The sequence below is a fragment of the Osmia bicornis genome, chromosome 3 (assembly GCF_907164935.1).
Source record: "Osmia bicornis bicornis chromosome 3, iOsmBic2.1, whole genome shotgun sequence".
In the NCBI taxonomy this organism is placed as follows: Eukaryota; Metazoa; Arthropoda; class Insecta; order Hymenoptera; family Megachilidae; genus Osmia; species Osmia bicornis.
This window is the reverse complement of record NC_060218.1, coordinates 2,899,196-2,922,487: the sequence shown is the minus strand read 5'-3', so window position 1 is coordinate 2,922,487 and position 23,292 is coordinate 2,899,196. Positions and strand designations below refer to the sequence as shown.

The 23,292-nt window shown below is 34.3% G+C and overlaps 3 protein-coding genes and 1 long non-coding RNA gene across 10 annotated transcripts in view; 3 read left to right on the top strand and 1 right to left on the bottom strand.

The window, feature by feature from the left end:
• Window positions 1–62: 62 nt before the first annotated feature.
• LOC114878595 (E3 ubiquitin-protein ligase arkadia-B-like) lies at window positions 63–6,648 on the top strand. 4 transcript variants are annotated; one of them, XM_029192613.2, is made up of 14 exons: window positions 63–588; window positions 695–866; window positions 1,092–1,276; window positions 1,350–1,650; window positions 1,713–1,858; window positions 1,930–2,057; window positions 2,128–2,261; window positions 2,324–2,439; window positions 2,532–2,649; window positions 2,710–2,938; window positions 3,016–3,177; window positions 3,246–3,398; window positions 3,484–3,566; window positions 3,655–6,648. In XM_029192613.2, coding segments are annotated over exons 2-14 (1,887 nt in total). In that variant the 5' UTR covers window positions 63–588; window positions 695–864; the 3' UTR covers window positions 3,785–6,648. The 4 variants fall into 4 exon arrangements, with proteins under 4 accessions (XP_029048446.1, XP_029048436.1, XP_029048417.1 ...); XM_029192603.2 differs by having other exon boundaries at window positions 66–588; window positions 695–772; window positions 2,707–2,938; XM_029192584.2 differs by having other exon boundaries at window positions 66–588; window positions 2,707–2,938.
• LOC114878632 lies at window positions 2,366–12,205 on the bottom strand. 2 transcript variants are annotated; one of them, XR_006829264.1, is made up of 4 exons: window positions 9,952–12,205; window positions 9,500–9,652; window positions 2,869–2,930; window positions 2,366–2,453 (listed from the first exon to the last, which is right to left on the bottom strand). It is a non-coding gene; the product is annotated as an uncharacterized LOC114878632 (long non-coding RNA). The 2 variants fall into 2 exon arrangements; XR_006829263.1 differs by lacking the exon at window positions 9,952–12,205 and adding an exon at window positions 9,721–9,944.
• On the top strand, window positions 6,733–17,984 carry LOC114878592 (organic cation transporter protein-like). Its single transcript, XM_029192568.2, has 8 exons — window positions 6,733–9,665; window positions 12,216–12,399; window positions 12,574–12,832; window positions 15,140–15,438; window positions 15,523–15,635; window positions 15,919–16,133; window positions 16,520–16,868; window positions 16,947–17,984. Exons 1-8 carry the CDS (start codon window positions 9,343–9,345, stop codon window positions 17,125–17,127), a joined length of 1,923 nt encoding a protein of 640 aa, XP_029048401.1. The 5' UTR covers window positions 6,733–9,342; the 3' UTR covers window positions 17,128–17,984.
• A 2,023-nt stretch (window positions 17,985–20,007) lies between these two features.
• LOC114878607 (carcinine transporter-like) overlaps window positions 20,008–23,292 on the top strand; it is a 5,204-nt gene continuing 1,919 nt past the window's right edge. The window contains exons 1-6 of one of the 3 annotated variants that reach the window (XM_029192626.2): window positions 20,008–20,718; window positions 21,815–21,871; window positions 22,019–22,288; window positions 22,350–22,545; window positions 22,657–22,915; window positions 23,055–23,247. In XM_029192626.2, the coding sequence (XP_029048459.1) occupies window positions 21,861–21,871; window positions 22,019–22,288; window positions 22,350–22,545; window positions 22,657–22,915; window positions 23,055–23,247 (929 nt within the window). In that variant the 5' untranslated portion in view covers window positions 20,008–20,718; window positions 21,815–21,860. Of the gene's footprint in view, window positions 20,719–21,480; window positions 21,872–22,018; window positions 22,289–22,349; window positions 22,546–22,656; window positions 22,916–23,054; window positions 23,248–23,292 lie in introns of those variants that run through there. The other 2 variants (XM_029192640.2, XM_029192634.2) reach the window with 2 other exon arrangements.

Below are 23,292 nucleotides of genomic sequence, written 5' to 3'. Positions count from 1 at the left end.
TGGTTTTATTGGTAGAAGCATAGAGACATTGATTTTATCCCTAATTTTACATATTTGAAATCTACCCCACAACCATTCATGAAATCCATACGTTTTAGATAAAAATATGCTTCGTGAGAATTAAAATAATACAGTAAGAAAATGAGTGGATAACTTCTGAAAATTTCCACTCGTTGTATGATTAAATTCATGTTGTAATCATTGAAATAAATGTAATGATAGTTCTATAACAAGGAAAGGTAGTATGCTGCATAATCAACGGAGACCACCTAAAACTGAGCGTAGTTAATGAAAGTTACGATTGATGGTATCATAGTTTGGCAAATGTAGATTACCGAAAGAAAGTCTACGTAAATCCTTTTTCGATTTTATTGTTATTACTGACACAAGAATTTAATTATACACAAATTTTTCATATGGATTAAACAGTTTATCGAAATTTCAAGTGATCCGAGTATAAGAATAATATCGATGCGTATAGATAGTACGACATAAATGACAGTGATGTATAGAAAATAAATATCTTGATAAAAATGACGTGGTGAAGAGAATCTTATCGTTTTACAAAACCATCGAAGAAATTGCAAGGTACGCGGCTTTTTCTACTTGATAATTCTTTCCGATTTATGTTGTTTCAAGTATCTGGGACATGATTAACATAATGTATTTAAAATGCCGATTGTTTCAAATATAGTTTTGAAGATGATTGAAGAACATTTTTTGTAATCAAGAAGCTATTTTAATTATGCTACTTACACACGATCTGAAAAAGGTTTTTACTATCTATTGTTACGTATTACGTATTATGAAATTATCTGCTATTATAATGATGGCTAATATTTTTGTACATTTGGAAGGTGTTTTATGTAAGGCTAAGAAAAATGTTCTATTAATAAAAAATGAAAGAATTATGTGCATATTTTTGAATGCTATTACAGATATACATTTCAACATTCAGTTTCTGAGATTATTTAAATTCCTAGTTTTATTGTTTTATCATGAAAAGTTATTTTAATTCTTTATTGAAGTTTTATATTATACGCATCAAGTACTTTATACATAAATGTTAAGTAATCAAGTACATGAAACAGGATGGAGGAAAGTACAAGTTCTGAAAATGTTTGGTGTAAAAGTAAAGCTGAAGAACAAAATAGCTTGTACCATGAAGAATCTATAACTCAGTCTATGGAAGCTAGTTCCACTTCTTTAGCAGATATATTTAATACTGCATTTACATCAACAGTTGATCCATCTCCTCAATCAAGATTTAATTCAGGTATAGACAGAATGAAAATATTAAATCTAACAATTAATTTCAGTAAAAACTTACTGAATTATTTTCATTGTAGCTAATGAAATGGAGTATGAACATCTATTCGCAGAAAGTGATATAGAGGATTCAGATGTAGTACCTATTAACCGTTATGTAAATTCACCGCATCATCCTACTCCAGATAACGCTTTTGTTTGTGGAAGTTATTTACGTGCACCTGAAGCTGGTGGAGGAATTTTACATGAACGTGATCCTCCAGTGAAACATAGAAGTAAAAAAAGGGAGGAACATAAATTAATCAATCAATCAATTGATCAACCAATTGATAGTTTAAGCGTAGCTGGCCCATCAAGATTATCAGATGGAATTTCTAATAGGTATTAGTTTAAAATGATATTTTCCTTACTACTTTCTTATTGGTCTCATTTTTACCTTTCAGCACAATCAGATCAACAGCCAGCAATGGAACCATTTTAAGCAGAGTTATACAGAACATTGAAAATGACAGTGCCAATGAACCCAATACTTTATATCATTCAGTTTTGCCAAATACAATTAATCCTCAACAGCAGTCAATCCATACAAGTATATTCACATTTTTCATATTGTTAAATAACAACATTTTATTATAAACTGTATTTAATTTCGTAATACAGGAAACGATGATACACCATCAGCACCAGATCTGCAATTGGATTGGTCATCGAGTAGTGACGACGCTACCAGTAGCGATGACGAAGATGGCTCGGTTGAAGTCCTTGGAACAGTAAACCATAATAATAAGGTAAGATAAACATTTAAATTTTAATGATTTGTTAATTTTTAATACAATATGTTTTATTACATTTTAATAGCAAAATTCTGTACAAAATAACGAAGAGGGTAATCGTCCGGTAACTGTAGTTGATTTAACCGTGGAATCAGATGAAGAACATACTCCACCTACACCAACAACTTCAGTAGTAAATCCAACAGATTATGTACATAGGTACTAAGAGATAATTCTTTAATATATACATATTCTTGTATTAATTTTAATTATTCCTTTAGTGGGAACAACTCTTATTGTATGCATGGCACACCAGACTACATGTACCATAACAGGTGTATGCATCACAATTATAGAACTCCAGTTCCAGTTATACCTGTAGGATATGGAGTACCAGGTAGTATTTTCAAGCTGTAAACACAAGTAAAATAAAACATTTTAAGATATCTTTCATAGAATTATTCTTAATTTTCTTTAACATTTTTACAGATATTTTACAAATAAGACCGCGTATGCATCCTGTACAAGAAAGATTATGGAGGATACAGCAGCGTGTACAAGAAGTACATAGGAGATGTCAATATCCAAGATTTTCGTCGCATCACACGTTAGTATCATATTAAATCTGTATAATTTTATGTAATGTCATAATTTACTTGTTCAGTAGCACATCGTCGTGTAATCCGCACGTGCATCAAGCAAACCAGCACACGTGTAATAACGGAAATTCTAATCCCCCGAATAATCGTTGCAATGGTACGGAAAATATGACCTACGTGGAAAATTATCTTCCGTCTCCGATATTACCACCACCGCAGCAACCTACCGTTTATAGTCATCCAGAAGCGAGAGGAGCACCGAGTTTTAGTCCACCTTGTCCCGTGCAACCTGTTATGGTAATTCAATATTTTGAGTACCTTTTTTCAGAAATTTAGGTTTCATTCAGATGATTTATATTATTTTATGTGTGTAGGAAAATTCTTTGAGTGGTGTTGTAGAAATGGAACCAACACCATCAGTATTGCCCCCAATGTCGGTTCATCCATATGTACATCATCATATGTATCATTATGGTCCTCACCGAAGACAACCTGGGCCACATATTCATATAAACTGGTTGCCACATCCTCCTTTGGTACGATTTTAAATATAAAATGTTCAATAAATGTTTCTCTTATTTTACATATTTTGTGTTACATATAGCAAGGATCTGGGGCTCATGATATGATGCCATTTTCACCTTTGAGTTCACTTCACATGCGCCTTGCATACAATTTACGACGTATGGCTCACATTAGTTGTGGAGCAACTCAGGAGTCAATTGAAAATCATACATTCCGCCATAAGTACAAACGGGTAATGAATAATAATAAATACAGCTACATGTATATTAATTATTCAAGTATCATTATTCATTCGTGTTTATTGTTTGTTCTGGCAGGTTAAGAAAGTTGAAAATGGTGAAGATGCTATAGAAAAGTGTACTATATGTTTGTCTGAATTCGAAGACTGTGAAAGTGTCAGGTAGAGATTATTTTCTTTATACGAATATAGATGAGCGATATTTATAGTATCTTCCAGTCTAATTTTATTTGTAATATTTTTTTCATAGGAGGCTTCCATGTATGCATTTATTTCACATAGACTGTGTTGATCAATGGTTATGGACGAATAAACGCTGCCCTATATGTCGAGTGGATATTGAAACCTTCCTGCATAAGGAACTTGCCAGCACTGCATAGTTCAAGGTTGACTTTATCCAACTGTTTTCGTTTATAAATATAATCAGGTAATATCCACACCATTTAAATACTTTGAGATATCCTAATTATGGGTAATCCCATTTCTGACGATGTTATGGATGTTGGTGTAAAAAAAAAAATTTCACTGTGAATAATCAAAATATGAATAACTAAAATAGAACTAAGTTCCTGGAGTTGTAGGGGAGGTTTGTTTTGATTTAACATTATTATCCTTGCATTCGTTTTATGGGTATTAATAATGCTGTATATAATGAATGTTAGGTTTGTTACATGTTATTAATGAAATTTGTATTTTTTTTAAATGATTTGTCGCGTACATAATGCTTCACGTAACAACAAATTGTTGAAATTATATCAAGCATTTGAAATCATATATGTCTTCACGTTTATTTTTATCCAACTTTTTCATTACTTGTAATAAGAAAAGAAGATGTTAATTATTGAAATTTCTAGGCAGATGCCAATTATTGTGAAATTTTTTTAATAGAAACCGAAAAAATAGCAGATGTAAGCTAATAAGAATCATACAAAAATAGTTTATTTCTGAATAATAGTAATTCTACTGGGTGCTATATTGATATAAATTTTATAAACACTAAACATGTATTAATAATTTATGAAGAAGTTACAAGTTCCGTATTGGAACGATTCTTTGAGGCTATATGTGTAAATTTTCACTAAGTTTTTATATTAAACGAATTTTTTTATTAAAATTGTACTTGTTATACTTAAATAAGTAATTGTAAAATTGAATCAGTTACAAGTAATACGTTTTGATATTTTAAATTTTCAAATTTCTTACGGCGTATAAAAGAAAAAAAAAACGTAATGAACTTTAAATAACACCAAATTTTACAAATAGAGTAAAGTCTTCATGAAAAGAGTTAATATAAGTTGGAAATAAAGAGCATAATAAAAAAAAAATATATAAAAAACAGTATAGATAAAATTTTAATGAAATAAGTATAATTAAATGCATACAACTACTAATATTATGTAATGTTGCTGTATATTATTATTGTATATATCAAAACATAATAACATAATATATATTACGTATATACATCTATACAGTGACATTACATAAAACACTTTCAGCAGGCATATATTAACTACATGCAGCGTAATTTTATAACTTCATTTTATATATCAATGGCAGGAGTTAATTCGTCTTATTCAACATAATAATAACGATTTTCACCAAGTGTATTTTCAACGTTCAAATGAAAAGCAGACTATTTTCACTTGTTTTTTATACAAATAATATAAATGCCTTTTTAAAGCAAAGATATCTGATAAAATATCCTTGATTTTTATACTGAAAGGAAAATGTTAGAGTGCGAATAATAATTCTCACTTAATTATTAGCTGTAAGTAACATGTTTATGTGATGATTGTTTGATTATAGCACTAGAGAAAGAAAATAAAAGGCAGTATAATGTAAAATGTAAATGTTAAACTAAGTCAACAATTTAAGGCCGTTAAATTGATCGTGCAAACTTTCTCAGCCTAATTAGCGAAGCTAAGCCAAAGATATAAAACCTAAACTAAAACTTAAATACTCAATTATCATTCTTGAAGTATTAAAACATACACGTATTTACGTACACACTGATTTCACAAATTCTAATTACATTTCTATTCAAAATTTTCATTATATTAAAATAGGTTCATAAAGAAAAGCTCATTCTCTGTGCATAATGGAATATCAAGATATCAGATGTATATTTTAATTCGTAACTATTCAATGAGATGAAAGCTTTGCTGTTACATATAAAGAAATTGTTGTAGAAATTATTTACTGCACTCTGCGGGCCTTATGTAATATTAGATATGTAAATAGTTACTAGATTACAATGTAATCAAAAATGACACTGAAATGATAGAAAACAGCGATCATGTAAACAAATGTACTATCATTCAGAACTTCCAATACCTAACATTAACAAAGGGCTAGTTGAAAAGCTCTACTATTAACATTGTTAAATGTACCAAATCATTTAATTGTGAAAATATGATTCTGCATAGCGTTTGCGACATTGATCATTGATCATTTTCATACGGTAATTCGGTTTAAGGGCAGTGTATATTATGGAAGCTACGTTAAAATTGTAGAAACAAATTGAATCATCGGGAATGTTCATTTTAATTGTAAAACGAATGATTATTTAACGAAACATCAGGATCACTTTACACTTGTGTAATTTTTTTTTTTATATAAATCATAGGACTTTGATTTACCGAATCAAAGTTGCAAGATTTTCAATGGAATTCCCAGATAGGGAAAATGCGAAATGTTTGTTCTATGAATAATATTGTTTTACAGAAGTAACAAGTAAGTGTGTTTAACAAATCATTGTAAATATCGAGGTACTGCGTTTTTAATGATTTATAATAATTTATTAAAGTATTGTATTATTGGTATCGTCAAAAAGAAAAGAGGGAATCCAACGTTTGCATATCGTAATAGGTTGACAATTTCTTCAAAGTCATTGTCGAAACGCGTTTCTCAGCAATGTAATCAACATTGTTAAGAAAATTTCGTTCCACTGCCATTAATGGACAATGATTCAAAAGTAACCAGCAGAAAGTCTACATGTACGATTACTCTATCTGATTTATCGTTTTAAATACAGGATCGAATAAAAAAGTGTATGTTACAGCGTTTAACATGTAAATTTTCTGTTCAACAAACAAATGCGAGCGCGTCATAATGCTTTTCTGTTTTATGTATAAATCATTGAGAATGAACGGACGTTCAGAAAGTTTCTGAGAGAACATCGTATATTAATGATTCGAGTATACGTGTATAACAAATAAAATGAAATTTACTTAAAAACTTATCAATTTCTTATAATTTCATTGTAAGAACGCTGTCTATTTTTATCAATCGATAAAAAGACCATACATATTTTTATCAATCGATAAAAAAACCATACATATTTTTATGATTCGTTAAAAAAGAAAGAAAGAAGGTTCTGCATGCTCTGTTCTCTTCCTGTTTCACACTTTAATTAATTCTTTTTTTTTTTCTTCAATCGCTGCACCTTTTCATACATTCACGAGATACCTGCCTATTACATGTACAGATAGTGAAAGGGGGTGCGATAGAATAAAAAATAAATAAACTGGGTCATGCACGGTATACTATGGTTTTAGAAACTGGTTTCACGTTCGATGCGATCCTAGAAACTGGAATAAATTATAGTACATTTTTTAACAAACGTAAAAACATTATTAAGAAAATTGTTATTCCGCTGTGAATCATGCTTTTTTTTTTGTGGGTGCATAGTGCACAGGATGCAACTGTGCATTAAAGTGCAGTTGCATTTATTTTCTGAATGAAACTTCAATTTCAATTTAGAATCTTTCTTTTTTCCAGGAAGTTCTTTTTAATTCTGAATCTAATTTTAGATGATTATACAGAACGATTAATAACAGTAAAGAATGTTCACAGATTGTTATAAAACGTAAGGTAAATAGTAAAGTACTTGACTGTTGATATTCGTATCTTTATGATTTTATTTACACGGAATAATAAATTTCACTTTCTAGAATTAGTTCGCACGAAAAAGCTTGTTTTTTTGTTGCAAAAACATCCTGTACGCAAGAGACAGGTGAACACCTTGTATTGCGTTCAAATATATCGTTCTCGTTACGTGCGCGCTGTTATCTTGGAACGCGATCGCAATCATTGTAATATCTCCATTATATGGAGATACTCGCATCCTTTTTTTCTCTCGTTTTTATCAAACAATGTTAATCCTAACCGTTGCGCGAATAATTCTCGAGAAAAGATTTTTTTCATCCGGATAGATACAACCGACTTCAAACTAGTATCAATATTCTAATCGTCTTCCGATAAGATTAATCCTTAGTGTCTAGTAAAAAATCAATTTCCACGTATACGTCGACCTATTTCCGTCGTTTCGTGATTTAACGAAAGATATCTTCGTTTTTATTCCCTCGTTACGCGACGAAAATGCGCGTGAGGAAAGAGAAAAGTGTCAATGCTGATAAAATCAGATTTTCACAAAAAAAGGTCTGTCTGAGAGACGTGTAATTATGAGAATCATTCGATTGTGAGTCAGCCGGTTGTTTACCTCATGTTCATTACAAATCTCGACGAGAAAGAGAGATTAAACCGATGACGCACCTTATGCGTCTTATACTGTAATTCTTCACGACGCACCATGTGCGTCGTCCAAAGATATCGATATTATCAGTCAAAAATATCAAAAAACATGGGAAAAGGTGCATGAAAATTGCAATTGATATTAGTTGACAGTTAAAATAAATAAATTAATCGTTAATATGTTTCTTTTTTAACTAGAAAAAAGATTCTAACGTCCTCGCTCGTCGAAACAATGATTTCGAGCACCCGAAACGCTTACGTAAGATTCAAGCACATCGATTCTTCTTTTGTTCTACGTTCTTTCATATTTCCCGTAATTTATTGCTTCAGAAAATCAATGCCTACCGATTCGTTCGACTTTCAATGACGATGAGCAGGGAATACCTGAAACGTTTCAGGAAGAACCAGTGCTCGGTCAAATCTATTTCAATTATTCGTGCTATTATACTTTATATAACGAAGAATAATCAGCCTGTCTTTGTTCCAAGGATCCACGGTGTTCATCAAAGGCGCGTCTTTAATTAGCAAAGCAAATTTCACAATATTTTTGTTTAAATAATCAGTAGTCATCAACATTGAAAAAAAAAAAAACTGACGCAGAGCTATTTTAAAATTGAAAACAATGTAAGAAACTGAATAAACGAAGGTTAGAAAATAAATAAGCTTTATCTTGACAAAAGTAATTTCCATTTCGAGGAAAGCACTTTATCGCCATTGGTGAAATACGAGGGACCAGAGTGAGTCTGATCCTCTCTATATCACCCCCTTGCTATGCTAACCATATTACAATAAATTATTAAAATAAGTTAAGAAACAGAAAAAAAAAGAAAATTTTCATTTTGTAAAATCTTATAAGAAATATAGGATATTTCAATCGAAATTGATACATTTAGTGTCAACCTTTTAATGGCACTGGGCCAATGATGACCCAGATATATGAAATGGCATATCCACTAAAATTAATTAATCAAAACAATCCGACGATTACCGGAGAGTGCGAGAAGAAATGAATCGGTCACCATGTTCAATGCCGTTTGGAGAACATTGAATTCTGCTTGCAGGGGAAAAAGAGAGGGAGTACGTCACACCGTCGGTGGTTATATAGCCAGCTACGGGAACTGATCGTTTCAGTTCTGAACACTTCGGTCAGGATTTGTCTGCTTCACTATTGTTTCCCGCTAATAATTCCTCTGATTGTTTCTCCTACGCCACGAGTGCCTGGGGTGTCCTGAATAGGACTTTCCACGTGGTCGAATCATCGAAAGGCAAAACCGGAAGCATGCGACGACAAGTCCAAGAATTTTGAGTTTATACACTTTTGAAGAAATTTTGAAGAAAAACTGGAGTCCTCAAAGCGTTTCAGTAAATAAAAAGAAGGTAGATCCTTCGGATTCTGGACAAAATGCCTCCGCAAGAGAAATTTGACAGTCCTGTTCATTTGGAGGATGCACAGAAAAATAATGCAGAGGCTTGTCGAAATCCGGTGGAGCCAGAGACACGCGGTTCTATTAGGAATGTTAAAGAGGAAGCAATGGACATTGACTTTGATGAATTATTACCTTATGTTGGTGAATTTGGACTCTATCAGAAGATCCTGTTTATCTTGATGATACCGTTCGCCTCGTTCGTCGCGTGGGTGTACTTTTCGCAGATATTCATCACACTGACGCCGGAAGAGTACTGGTGCTGGGTGCCGGAACTGGAGGACCTCACTGTTGATGAAAGGTTTGTTAAGTCTTTAGGTAGTTTGTTTAAATTTTGTTTTAAAAGGTGAATTTACTTTCAGTCAAATTAACCCTAATCACAGAGCGTCCTTCCTTAAGGGTTAATAATTAATTATCAATAATACAACATTTTCAAATTGCCTAAAATTGCTCTAAATTTTAATATAAAATATATTAATTTTTGATAAATCATTTTTGAGACACAATGGAATTTTGAATCATTTTCCACGATGTTCGTGGAATCGGAACGGCGAGGTGTTTCTTCTGGTGTAATTATCGATTGCTACCGTCCTAGAAGCTTCCCCGGCACGTTATCCGATGAATGATCGACTCATGAATGAGGAGATACACGTCTGATACTGAATGTAATTGTACATCAAAGGAAAATTTCGAATCAGACTCGGTTCCTTGAGAAAATCCGTGATGACATTGATAGGGGAGCAAAATAATGGTACTTAAGACTCAATGACCCACCGATAGGTACATCTCCCTGTATTTGATAAGGATTTCAGAGATACGAGTGAGAGGATTTTATCTGTTTACAAGTCTGTTCTCCCGTTGACAATAGATTAACTCTTTGATAACTCTGTTTAATGAGATTTATAAACTCTGTAATTTTCTATCTATTTCTTTACGTCTGTAAAAGGCTCTAGCGACAGGATTAGATTTGCGAGCTTCTTGTACAAGGAAGGTCATAAAAATGTATAACGTAAAACAATGTTCAATTTTTAAAATTCCAAAATGACTCATAGTTGACCATTTGACGTGAACATGGAAAAGGTATGAACGTACTAACAGTTGCAATAAATTTGTCGAAAGTAGCATAATTTCTATAATTTAAGCCTCCAACTATTGCTTGAATTTTGTTGAGGAAAGAAAATAAATAAGGCAGAAATAATCGATCACGAATGATTGATCGCAGTTAGATTGCATCCATCTACACTTGCATTCATTAATAAAAACAAAATCTCTATTTTGTAGTGCAAAATAGATAACGATTAACTATTAATAATCCACTGAATTAATAATATCTTCTTCTTCGTCCGATTACAATGAAATGTTTAACTACAATCATTTAAGTCTTCTTTTTAAGAAGACTTTATCACAGTCCATTACAAGGTGTAACGAGATATTCGAAGTCACGGTGAAACAGAACTCTCCTATCGGACATTCTCTCAGCGAATGGTTTCTCAACGTAAAACCGTTCTTCGATTTCAACGACATTTCCGATCGATTCGTTCCACTGATTGTGCCTGATACTTAGCCGGTAAATATTGGTAAAAAGGCGCAGACCATTCGTAAAGCGTGCTAAGCAATCGATGACGAAAGGCGTAACTGGATTGCGTTTAGATTGGGGTTACAGGAATCGCGGGTAAACAGCCTTCGAATGTTATTCAAACAACGCAACTGTTACGGTAACAGGTTGATAAATGTCTTAAGAATGTAAAAATATAAACGATGCGCAAATAATCGGGCAAGAATTGTATCGCCAAGCGTCTATCGCGTTTCCTCGTTTCTTTTCCCTACGTGAAATCGCGGCTGGCTTGCATCATGGAAATTATTTGAAACGAGGTGTTTGTTTAAACGGCGCACTTTTGTCACGGGTTCGTTAATTCTTTTGTAAATGCGTCGCGACGCTTTCGTTAACGCGGAATTGTTTTTCGCGACCAGACGAGGTTTCCACAATTAGGAGCTTCTTAGCGAAACGCATCCTCGCGAAAGTGGATGCTGGAACGATTATGACTCGAAATTACAAAATTTACCCTAAGGCTGTGACTAAAATTATCTACTCAGATTTTATAATAATTTACAGAGCCGAAAATTAAATTTAAGATTAATGTTTTTGGGTCAACTTTGAACAGGTTTTGAAAGTTTCATTATAAATGCACTCTGAATGACGTATGCTCGTGAATTGTTTGCGAATGTTTAGCAGAAAATGTGCAACGATTCGCTTGGAACCTTCGTGAAAACAATGAGAGCGTGAACGTTGAAAAATATCGTTGAGCACGTAACATTCTGCTCGAAATTGTTGATTAAATATAAAAAAAAAGAATGCCAGAGACGCGTTAATAGGAAGTGTTGATTGCAATAAATTCCTTTCAATGGCAATACATGATATTAAAAATATCTTTGTATCTATTTTTAAAATTCCAAACTGAGCAGTAATTAAATTACTCAGATCATTGACCTTCGCAATATACACTAAGGTCACTGAAATCATCAAGGTAGACGCCAGTCCACATAATTAAAAGTATCATTAACGAACGAGGCGTGAACGAGCACGTTTTTCTCAAAGTCTCCATATTTTCACGGCTTTCGAGCCTCCTCACACTGAATCCCGGATGAAAAATGCATCGTACGTGTGCATAATGCATTGCATCGTTGTTCGTTCACTTCTCATGCAAAGGTCAGACGATGCACGCGATTAATCGCGGAGGTATAAGAACTCGATTGGATAACATCGTTCTTCTACCGTGAACATTCTCATTATTCTTGAAGAAAATTTCTTCTCGTCAGTTCCTGAAACAACTTCCTCCTATCTTTCTTCCAGATTGTCTCTGGCAATACCAAATGGTGGCAAAGGATATTCGAAATGCATCATGTACGATGTAAATTACACGGAGATCCTGTTAAACGGAAGTCGTTTGCCGGATGCATCGTGGCCAACTAAAGCTTGTCAACACGGTTGGGAATTCAATTACACCGTCGTTCCTTACGCCTCTGTGGCGGCCGAGGTTTGTTTTAGAAATTATCATTTATCAAATTATTAATTTTGGCTCTGATTGATTAAGTAATTCTGATAACAAATTATAACGATCGCGTATTCTTTCATTTCGGATTTCAATTTGAAAATTAATAATAAATATCGATTAATCGAGGAACTCCTTTAAAGTAATTCTCTGCTGCAGTTAGGATGGGTATGCGAGTACGATGCACTGCCAACGATGGCTCAGAGTATCTTCTTCGTCGGCGCAATTTTCGGAGGATTGATCTTCGGATGGATAGCCGATCGATACGGAAGAATACCGGCTTTGATCGGTGCGAATCTTACGGGATGTTTCGCAGGAATTGCTACTGCGTTCACCAATAATTTCTGGCAATTCACCTTGTGCCGTTTCTTCGTTGGATTCGCCTTCGACAATTGCTTCACCATGATGTACATATTAGGTAATTGTAACTCAATTTTCCACTTGCCGAGTAATTAACTCTTTCATGCTAACGTGTTTCAATTTGGAATATCAAAATTATGTTCAATTTGAGATACCGATCGCTGCTGACGCCCACGGTAATGAACGTTTGCACGTGTTTGCTTCATTACACTACGAGTTGCTGACTCGTCGTGCCGACAGCATTCCTGTCGTGAAAATCAAGTCAACCGTGATTCAATGACTCGAGTCGAGGTTAGAAAAATTCACAAGCCCAACGTGTTTCAGTGTCGAAAACTAGGCCAAGTTGATATCAGATTCGTATATCATGCTCGGCTCCATTGATCATTGTTTCCCAATTGCCAAGGTCTTTGTTTCATGATCACGATTAACCTTTTGACAAATTGTTTGAAACGGAGTCAATTTTTATTTTATTTTATTTTATTTGCAAATATGTCAATTAGGTCGTGTTAAAAAAAATTTTTAACATAGTATTTACTAGAGATTCCAGATGGAATAATGAGAAAATGTGCATCAAGATTGCGTGTCTGAGAAGAAAAAAGAAGAAATGAACGTTAATTCGTTTCGAAATAGTTGGAAAAGACCTTGCATTTAACGCGTGCCGATCGATTGAACGCCTCGTGGACACGCAACGTATAGACAAGATCATTATTATTAATCATTATCGTCAGTAAGCTTGTCTTATCAATTTACCTCGGTCCTCGGTTGCAGTGTTCATCGTTCAGACTTGTGTTTAATGAACGACGACACGACAAGAAATGATGTGTTGTTCGTGATCGAGGATGGAAATACCTTGGTGAAAAGTGAATGCATTTTCTACGAGAATACACGCTGTTAAAGTTGAAGGCAATAAAAGTTGCTTCAACAAGTGATGAAACGAGCTGAGAAAATGTTACCCGTTTTCTCTTTTCAGTGTCCGTTTTGCAACCGCGGTGTTACTTGTTACGCGCTATATCTAATTATTTCAGGATTTTTAATTCCACGGTTTTCAGATTTTAAGATGGCAAATTTTGGGGTTCCAAAATTGCAAGATTTCAAGGTTCCAAATTTCTAAATTCTGAGCTTCCAAATTTCTAAATTCTAAGATTCCAAATTTTTAAATTTTGAAATTCTAAAATTCCAAATTTAAAAATTTTTAAATTCTATATTTCTAAATTCTAAAATTCCAAATTTTTTAATTCTAAGATTCCAAATTTCTAAATTCTAAGATTCCAAAATTTAACACTTTTATCTTGGAAACTTGGAAATCTTGAAAATTGTAATCAGGACTTCCAAGATTTCGAAACTTTTGAAACTTCAAAACTTTAAGACTTCAAGATCTTAAGATTTCAATGGATCTTCAAAGTCTTAAAGAATTTCAAGACTTAGGGTTCGAAAGGAAGTTCCAAATGACCAACGTTATCCAATGTCCAGTCACACGTGCCTCGAGGCCGTTCTTTGCAACTTCGAAAATAAATCTGTCATGTGCAAAGGTGTTAACAATAAAGTCACAGAATAATAGATCATTCCAACAGATTTCTATCAGTCCATGCTTATGAAACACGTGCATAAACCACACGAAGTTGATCGTAAAGAATCTGTCGCCCTATTTCAGTCGAAGAATGCATTTTACGCAAATGGAATGTGGTGTTGCTCTACCAACAGCTCGAATTGATAAATATTTAACTTAATAACTTATCATCGTATTCACCTCACGCTTACAAATTGAAATACTTAGCGGATACACCTCTATTACAAAACAACACCTTGTTTTTCTTTTATGTTGCTAATTTCGTTTCACTCTGAGAGAAGAAGATAGTATCTCGTTAATTACTATACGAATTTTAAAATCATTTTTCCGCCTCGATTCTTCGATTGTGCAATGCGTGAGGAAACAGATGATATGTGGAAATTCATTGTCAACGAATTACGTTTACTCTCGGATGTCGCAAAATAGGGAACAATTGCGTTTAATGAATCGACAGCGTTAGTCACTTAATGGATCTTCTTTTTCCATTTTTTTAATCAGTAATCAGCGTCAATTAGCCGTAAGAGCAGGCTTAATTGCGATCGTCGTTGTTTCTTTAAATTGCACCACTTTATTTGTGTCTAGAGTTAACGAAGTTATGGTGTTATAATTATGAAAAATGTTAAAAATAGGAATGCAACGTTTGTCTTCTTAATCAACAATTTACCTAATTTTTTAAAATAACAGGTATTTGCATATTGGAAATTCAAACGTCTCGAATATTTGAACATTCAAAATATAGCTAAAAATACGTACCTTTTTAATTAATTTTTAAATTAATTTTTGATGTTTGTATTTCAGTATTGGAGTACGTTGGACCGAAATGGCGAACGTTCGTCGCAAACATGTCCATAGCCATATTCTTCACTTTCGCCGCTTGTGTTCTACCTTGGATCGCCTATTATTTGGCCGATTGGAGAATGACATGTATAGCCACGTCTGTTCCTCTGATTTTGGCAGTGGCGGCACCGTTCTTGATCCCGGAAAGTGCTCGATGGTTGGTCAGTCAAGGACAAGTGGACAGGGCCATCAAGATCCTGCACAAATTCGAACAGATGAATGGCACCAAGGTGCCTGATGATATCTACAAACGATTCCGGGTATAAAAACTTTCCATTCAATTATTATAGAATTGTACAACGGTATTTGCTTTTATAATTAATCAAAATGGTCCTTTGAAACAGGAAACCTGCGAGAGGATATGTAAAGAGGAGGAAGCTGACAAAACGTATTCTGTGTTGGATTTATTTAGGACTCCACGGCTAAGAAAAATCACTATTTTGTTTATTGTCATATGGTACGCATTGTTTTGTTATTTATAATTTCATGATAGCATTTCTTCTTTTTTTTTTTTAGTTATTTGTCAGGACAATTCCTCTTCATAATAATAGAAAATTTGAAGATTCCCTCTTGTTTAAAAAATGAATTTTTTCCATATCATATCAATGAAAATTGTTTGTTTAAAAATTTCTTCGCGTATTTCATTAGAGAATGGAATTTGTTTTTCATATCAAACAACACTGCTCTTTTTTTCCAGGAATCGTGACTTTTAATCGTATGAAATTTCTTTCTTTATCCAGGATGGCGGTCTCTCTAGTGTTCGATGGTCACGTACGAAACGTCGATAATTTAGGCCTGAACATATTCGTGACTTTTACGATCGCCGCAGCAACCGAGCTACCTGCTGACACCTTCCTCACGGCTGTCCTTGATCGATGGGGTAGAAGATGGCTCGCATGCGGATCTCTCGTCATTTCCGGAATCTTCAGCATTTGGGCTTGCGCGGTTTCCAACAGTTAGTATCTTCTGTGGTTAATTTTGGAACATCCACAGTCTGGCGTAATTTGATGACAGAAAAGTATCATGAAACATCGTGTATGGTACATCAATTTAAAGCTTAAAGATCGACGAAAATAACTATGTAAAGCTTTTGTTAATACTCTTCTTACAAAATGATTGATTTCCAATTAAAACATCCAGTTACTGATTTCGAGACATATAAAGTCTGACAAGATTTCATGACATAAAAGTATCTCAAAATGCCACTTACGATACGTCAATTTAAAGCTTAAGGTTTGAGGAAAATGTCTGTATGAAGTACTCATTAATTGCTTAAGTAATTATTCAAAATTTTTGAAGGTAAAACTGAAACAGCTAATATTCTTATGTTTCTTTCTTTAGATATTTACACAGCCACTCTGGCTATCCTGGGTCGATTTTGGATAAACATTTCTTATAACATTGGCCTTCAATATGCGGCCGAAGTGTTGCCAACAGTCGTCAGAGCACAGGGTGTAGCCCTTATACACATAATGGGATACGTAGCAAGCATTCTATCACCCTTCGTCGTGTATCTCGACGTTGTCTCATCGGTTCTACCACTTTTGGTGTTGGGTATCCTTGGTATCCTGGCTGGTTTCGTCACTCTGTTCCTTCCTGAAACCCTGGACAAGGATCTTCCTCAAACCCTCCAGGATGGGGAGAACTTTGGGATGGATCAGAAGATGTGGGACGCTCCTTGTTTCGGAAAGTGAGATCCAAATTACTTTTCAGTGAAATTCATATTCATCTTCAATTAACGTTTCAAATTAAAATGAAATTTTTCTAGGAAACACGAGGACGAAGAAACACCACCTGTAGCCATCTTTAGGTCCATTTCTAGGGACAGTATTAGGAACTCGATGAGAGCCTCTCTTCGTGGTGAAGCTATGAGAAGCAGTATGATACGAAAGTCCAGCGTGAGATCGAGGAAAGGTGGAGACTCGGTCACAGAGGTGGAAAAATTTTAGGGAATTTTCTGTAGAAAATGTTAGTTATATTGATCTCGATCGAAGGATCCTTATAGTCTTCCAAAAACCGTGTGGCATCAGCGTTGACCAAGTACCTTTTTCTATTAGTTTATTGTTAAATTTTAATTTAGTACAATTAGTTAGGTCAGTGCTGATGATTTGCCACCATGGTTCGTGTATATACGTATAATCATGCCTAGATCGACGCTAAAAGTCACTGAAAACCTCGAATGTGGACGTTGATGTCAGATTTCAGGAAACAGTGGCAGTATAGAATTTTTATTTCAATATCTAGCATTCGTAGGTAATTTGTAATAAGATTCGACGAAGGTCGTTGGATTTCTTCTAAAATTTTTCCAACACCTGTTTCCTATCCGTAGCATGAATAAGGATGAGGATTATCTTTTTACATCTTAGATCTGATGACGTATTTGTCGTCTTTATTTGTACATATATTAATTCGCTCTCGTGGATCATTGATAAAATGATTCTTAACCCTTTTTCTAAGACGATACGTGTATGTATATAGTGTTAAATTAATATATAATAGAATCACATTAATGAAACATTGATGATGTACGTATCATTGTTAGACTTTGAAATTATTATCTGTTGATAATTTTTTTATCGTTGATTTTAGCATTTTGTGATACAGTATCACTTGTATATTATTTAACAGTATTTGAAATTGAGGAAAACTGGTGCTGCCTTAATTTTTAATTGGTAATGATAGAAATTGTAATTCCAAATCATTTCTCCGAGCACAATATTAATATTAAGTATTATTTTCAATACTGTTGTTGATAGATAGTGTTAGGATATTTGTAAGAATTTTAAATAAATAGATACTAAAACGATCGTTTACAATTTTACTAAAAATATAAGTTCTTTTTTTCATTTTGCAACACGTTTTCCATTTTCCAGAAAATTTTTCTAACAGATCTTGGATTACTCGAATATTTAACAATGTACTCATTAATCTGGATCTAAAAGCATTCATGTGTTCAATGTTAAGGTTCAATAAACGGGAGTTCGTGACCTTTATCAGTGTTATCAGTATCTAATTAATATTGTGATGCAATCAAAAGTGTGAATGCATCCTTTGACTGTGAAATGTTTAATATTGTCACCGTGGATTTAACAGATTCATTTGATCTTTTATAAATATTTGATAAGTATAAATAAAATAATTTAATTTCAAAGTCGAAGTGGCAGATTATTTCTATTAATAGCCTCATTAACAGATAACTGAATGCATTAGTATCAGGAATAATATTGGATTAGACTATTATAAATATGTAATGAAATCTAATTAGTCTAGACAGGAATTATTAATTGAGACACGCGTGTCTATTTCCGTCCCTATAAATTTTTATTTTGCTATCTTCATTTACTTATCTCTCAATTTTGTGAATTCTGACCCACTTAAGTCCTGCAAAAAGAGATTGCATCGTACGAAACGGAAGAATCCAATTAAAGCCTTCTTCAACTAACAACGCGCTGCAAACAAGATTTCCTTTCAACGATTGTTTAATTACTCTATCAACTACTTGCTTACCAGCAACACTGATAGTGAATCCATTTTTTATCGATAATAACGAAGATAACATTAAAACCTTCTTACATAATGTATCTTAAAAAAAAAATAATTTTTGTATAAAAAAATTCATTATTTATATTCTGACAAAAATAAAAATTTTAAATCGTCATTTATGTTGAATATGATTACACGTGCAACGAATACTTGGTCCTGAAATGTAAATAAAATAAAAATTACCATGGAATACATTGTGACAAAGAAAATTCATGCTTGTTCCGAAGTAAGGGATCGATTCCCCATCGATCCCAGTAGATTCTGTTTCATTACATATTCATGACACGCGAGTACTATGAAATACGGCCATCTTTCAAGAACAAAGTGTTACATAAAACAAAGCCAGACAGTTCCTCTGTGTTTTCTTTTTTTTTTTCTTTCTTTCTTCTCTTAATAAAGGGTAGCATCGCCTAGGTCGACACGAATGGTGAAAGCATTTTCATTTTTACATCGGGTTGTGCACCTGCTTCGGCGACGATGCAACGCGAAACCCACGGATTCCATTCGTGTTACTCATTGTCGGTAATCCATCAAGGCAGACGGGATCGTTAATCCTTTCGAGGATCCGGTGTCGTGACAATTCAAAGTCTTTGTTGAAAAATGAGTAGATGCAGCAAATATGATTCTCCAATGGGGGTTGTTATGAAAATTCGAACATCCTTTGTCGTCGAACGATAGAATTTGGATTTAGAAATTTAAATTGCAGAAAATATTTGAAATTTTCTTAAATTTTGAATATTCAAATCCATGAAACTTTCAAAATTCGCCGCTCTATTTAGCGTGCAGTTGACCTCTTCATTTTGCCAAGAATAGTCGCGAAGGTCTTTAATTATATCGACTGCAAAATTATTTATAGACACGAAACGCTGTAATAATATATCTGTTTGCGTTTCTATCTCTCGCGCGTGGATTAGAAACGGTGCCAGATCGGGTCAGATGAAACCCGTTGAAATGATACGAGACGTGGTAACGGATTCATAACTGTGTCTCTGTTATCATCGATGTCAGTGACCGTTAAATTTGTTTCATTGAACAAACATCGAAATGAAAATTAGATTCAATCGTTCACTTCTTTACTCGTTCACTTTGAATTTAATTAATTTACGAAGCACGAGGAATTTTTCGCTTCCAATCTCATTTTCTAAAATTTACAATATAAATCTATAAATTACATCCGTATTATTTACAAAAATCAATAATTTTCATTCAACAATTTCAGATAGAAATGTCGAAACTTGACCTATCTTTAGATTGGTATACCCATTTAAGTATCTTTCGCTCACCGACACAGAATCTTCGATTTCTCTGAACAATGGGTAGAGGTATTGAAAGGAACAATAAGATCGCGGAGAAAAAGGAGATCGAACAGAAATTTGTTCGGTGACAATGGAGAAGGCCACGTGTTCTTCGTGGATCTAGAGAAGAGTCGTGCGAAATTGCTTTGCCACCTTTTCTTCTCTCTCTCGAAATCTCTCTCTGGATTCTCTCCTCTCTCGTTTCTTATTGGCAAACACGTGTCATCGTCTTCGCTAAGCAAAGCTTCTATATCAGCGATATACGAGCCTGTCTCCCCTTCATATTCGTGCAAGGTCTCGCGAGTGTCGCACGCGTTCTTCTATTCCTCTTGCTGGAAAAAGTTTTTCTCCTTTAAACAACAATCTCGTTTTCCGACAGCTGATCAAGATGTTCACGGTTCAGCGAGAAGAAAGGATCGAGTGAATTTCGTATCTTAATTAGTAATTGCTCGTTGAACCGATCGCGATTGACAGGGTTGAAGAGAGTACTTTGAAGTTGAATAACTCTCTGACGGAAGATGTGATCGTGTTGGCGAGATTTTTTTTAATCAATCGTTGCGTAATTCGACTTTAATTGCTCTGGTGAAAGTGTCCAAGTTGATTGCAATCAATTGTCAGGTCGTGTGGTATTTTAAGAGAACTGTGTCTTTTTCTTCGCTTTATTTTGTGGTCGAAGGTTTCTTCAGGATCCTTTCACGACAGGTAACTGGTTCATCGTGAAAATATATTTCTGTTATTTATAGTGGGATCTTGATTAAAAAGGCCATGTGTAGTCAGACACCTTATAATTAGTTATCACTGTACACTTAAGTTATGAATGATTTTAAATTTAATTTTCGATTTAATGGACGAAGAAACGTTGGATAGAAGAGGAATTTTAATTGGATATTAATCGTGAGAGATACTGGTAGAAAGGTAAACAAGGGATATGAACTGCTACGTAAGACGATTACCTTGTGTCAATATTTCTTTTTTTTTTTCTTGAAATCTTCTGTGAAATAAGTGCGAATAAATATAACGTAGACGTCTCGAATTAATTGGAAGATTAATTAGCGTAATTGGAACAGTTGGCTCATTAGCAAATTGTACAATTCTATTTTTAAAAACTCCAAATAATTGATTTCATATTCTACTTGGCATTACCTTGTACAATTTTTTAAAATATTTTAATTATATTTATTTATACGCGACAAGTAGCATTACATTATACAGATGATTACGAATTCCAAAGTCTGAGGACGAAATGAAATAAATAGCTAAAAGTGGGTTAAATATGCAAAATTGACTAAATTTAGTTAGTATTTAATTAATTATCAATTCTCTAAATTTAAAATCACTCCTCGGATTTCATATTTGAACACGTTAGAATCCCATCCATCCACGTGGTCACGAGTGTCAAATTCTCAACGATTTTCAAACACGTCCACGAATGTTTCGTCGACGAATATCAATTAACAATACCGCGAATTCCAGTATCATCTGCAACGCTTCCGAAGCGTTGTCTTCCAATAAACTTTCGCACGACATTCGACCCGGCAAACCAGCCCGAGGACCGTAGTCTTCGTTCAAGTACGTGTATCGTTCACAATTGAATTTCCAATCGAGTCGCGTGTCACCGTCCACTTGACTCCCGGGTATAATAATAATTGAACGTCTCCGGCACAACTAGTCGCGCTTAATTTATCTCGTTTGACAGAATCGAAAACCAGACACATTGCGCGGACTTTGCTCGGTAATTTCAGCTAGTTCGAGCATCAATTGGTCTGGCATTAAAAGTTGAACAAGAACACTTTCGCAGGTTCATTGCGGAGTGTCGTCGAACAGAGAGCTCCTCTCGAAGAAACATGAACGATCGGTGAGATACGTATTTTCGCGAGGGATTATCAATATACTTGTTACCATTCATTCTTTTTCTTCGTTGTTAATTTCTAATTTAATCAACAAAGAAATAAATCTTTGATGTGTGAAACATTGATCTTTATCCAATTGTTGTCTGTTTCAGAGAAATGAAAAACTCGAAGAACAATTTGAGCAACTCTGTAGGGCCAACAGAGACGACAGCTCTGAGACCAAAATTGGAAAGTTTCGACGATATTCTACCATACGTCGGTGATTATGGTAGATACCAGTGGCTGTTGTTGCTTTCGTTGCTACCTTCCGGTGTTACGTACGCTTTCCTCTATTTCTCGCAATTTTTCATCACGATCATTCCTAATGAACACTGGTGCAGGATAGAGGAATTAATCGATTCGAATTTCACCCAGGAAGACAGGTAAGATGATCCTTCGCAATTCTTATTTCTTCAATTTTAATTTCCACGGTTTTCCTTTCAGAATTCGAATAGCAATTCCACAGACAAGCGAGTATCCATTCTACGATCAGTGTCACAGAAAGGATTTGAATTTCGCGGAGATCTTGAACAGCGGGAAGGATCTACACTCGTTGGAATTTCAAACGAATAGAACCGTTGATTGTACACGATGGGAGTACAATTTCACTACGATTCCGTATCCCAGTGTTGGAACTGAGGTGAGGTATTTTAGAAGAAAAGATGATCTTCAATTTAAGATTTAAACGCTAGCTATTAAATTTTTCATAATAACCCTGGTCATCGACTAATTCTTAGCCCTTGGTGATTAGCTAGATTGGGTATGCGACCGAGAGTACCTCGTATCAACGGCGCAGGCGATCTTCTTCTGCGGATCCATCGTCGGTGGTTTCCTGATCGGTTGGATAGCAGACCACAAAGGTAGAATACCGGCGTTAATGTTCTGCAACAGTATAGCCCTTCTGAGTTCCATCGCCACGGCAAACGCGAACAGCTTCTGGTCTTTTGCCACATGTAGGTTTCTCACTGGAATGGCTTTCGACAACTGCATCAATATTCCTCTTATAATCGGTGAGATTCTTTCTCCTTCCATAAATTGAATTTTTCATTCATTACATAAGAAATTTTCAGGGGTTAAAATTGTCGACAATTAAAACCTGTGATCCATGAATTTTTAGCTTCAATTTAATTTTTAATATTTCTTTCGCAGTATTGGAATACATGGCGGTTTCCAAACGCACACTGGTGGTCAATGTTGCTTTTGGTATATATTTCGCAGTAGCCAGCACTATTTTACCCTGGATAGCTTACTACGTCTCCAACTGGAGGTACTTCACTTACATCACAGCTATACCTTTGTTATCCGTATTCATCACACCATGGATTCTACCAGAGAGTGCACGGTGAGCAAACTGTCTTCGACGATTCGAGTCTTTACGCAAAGATTT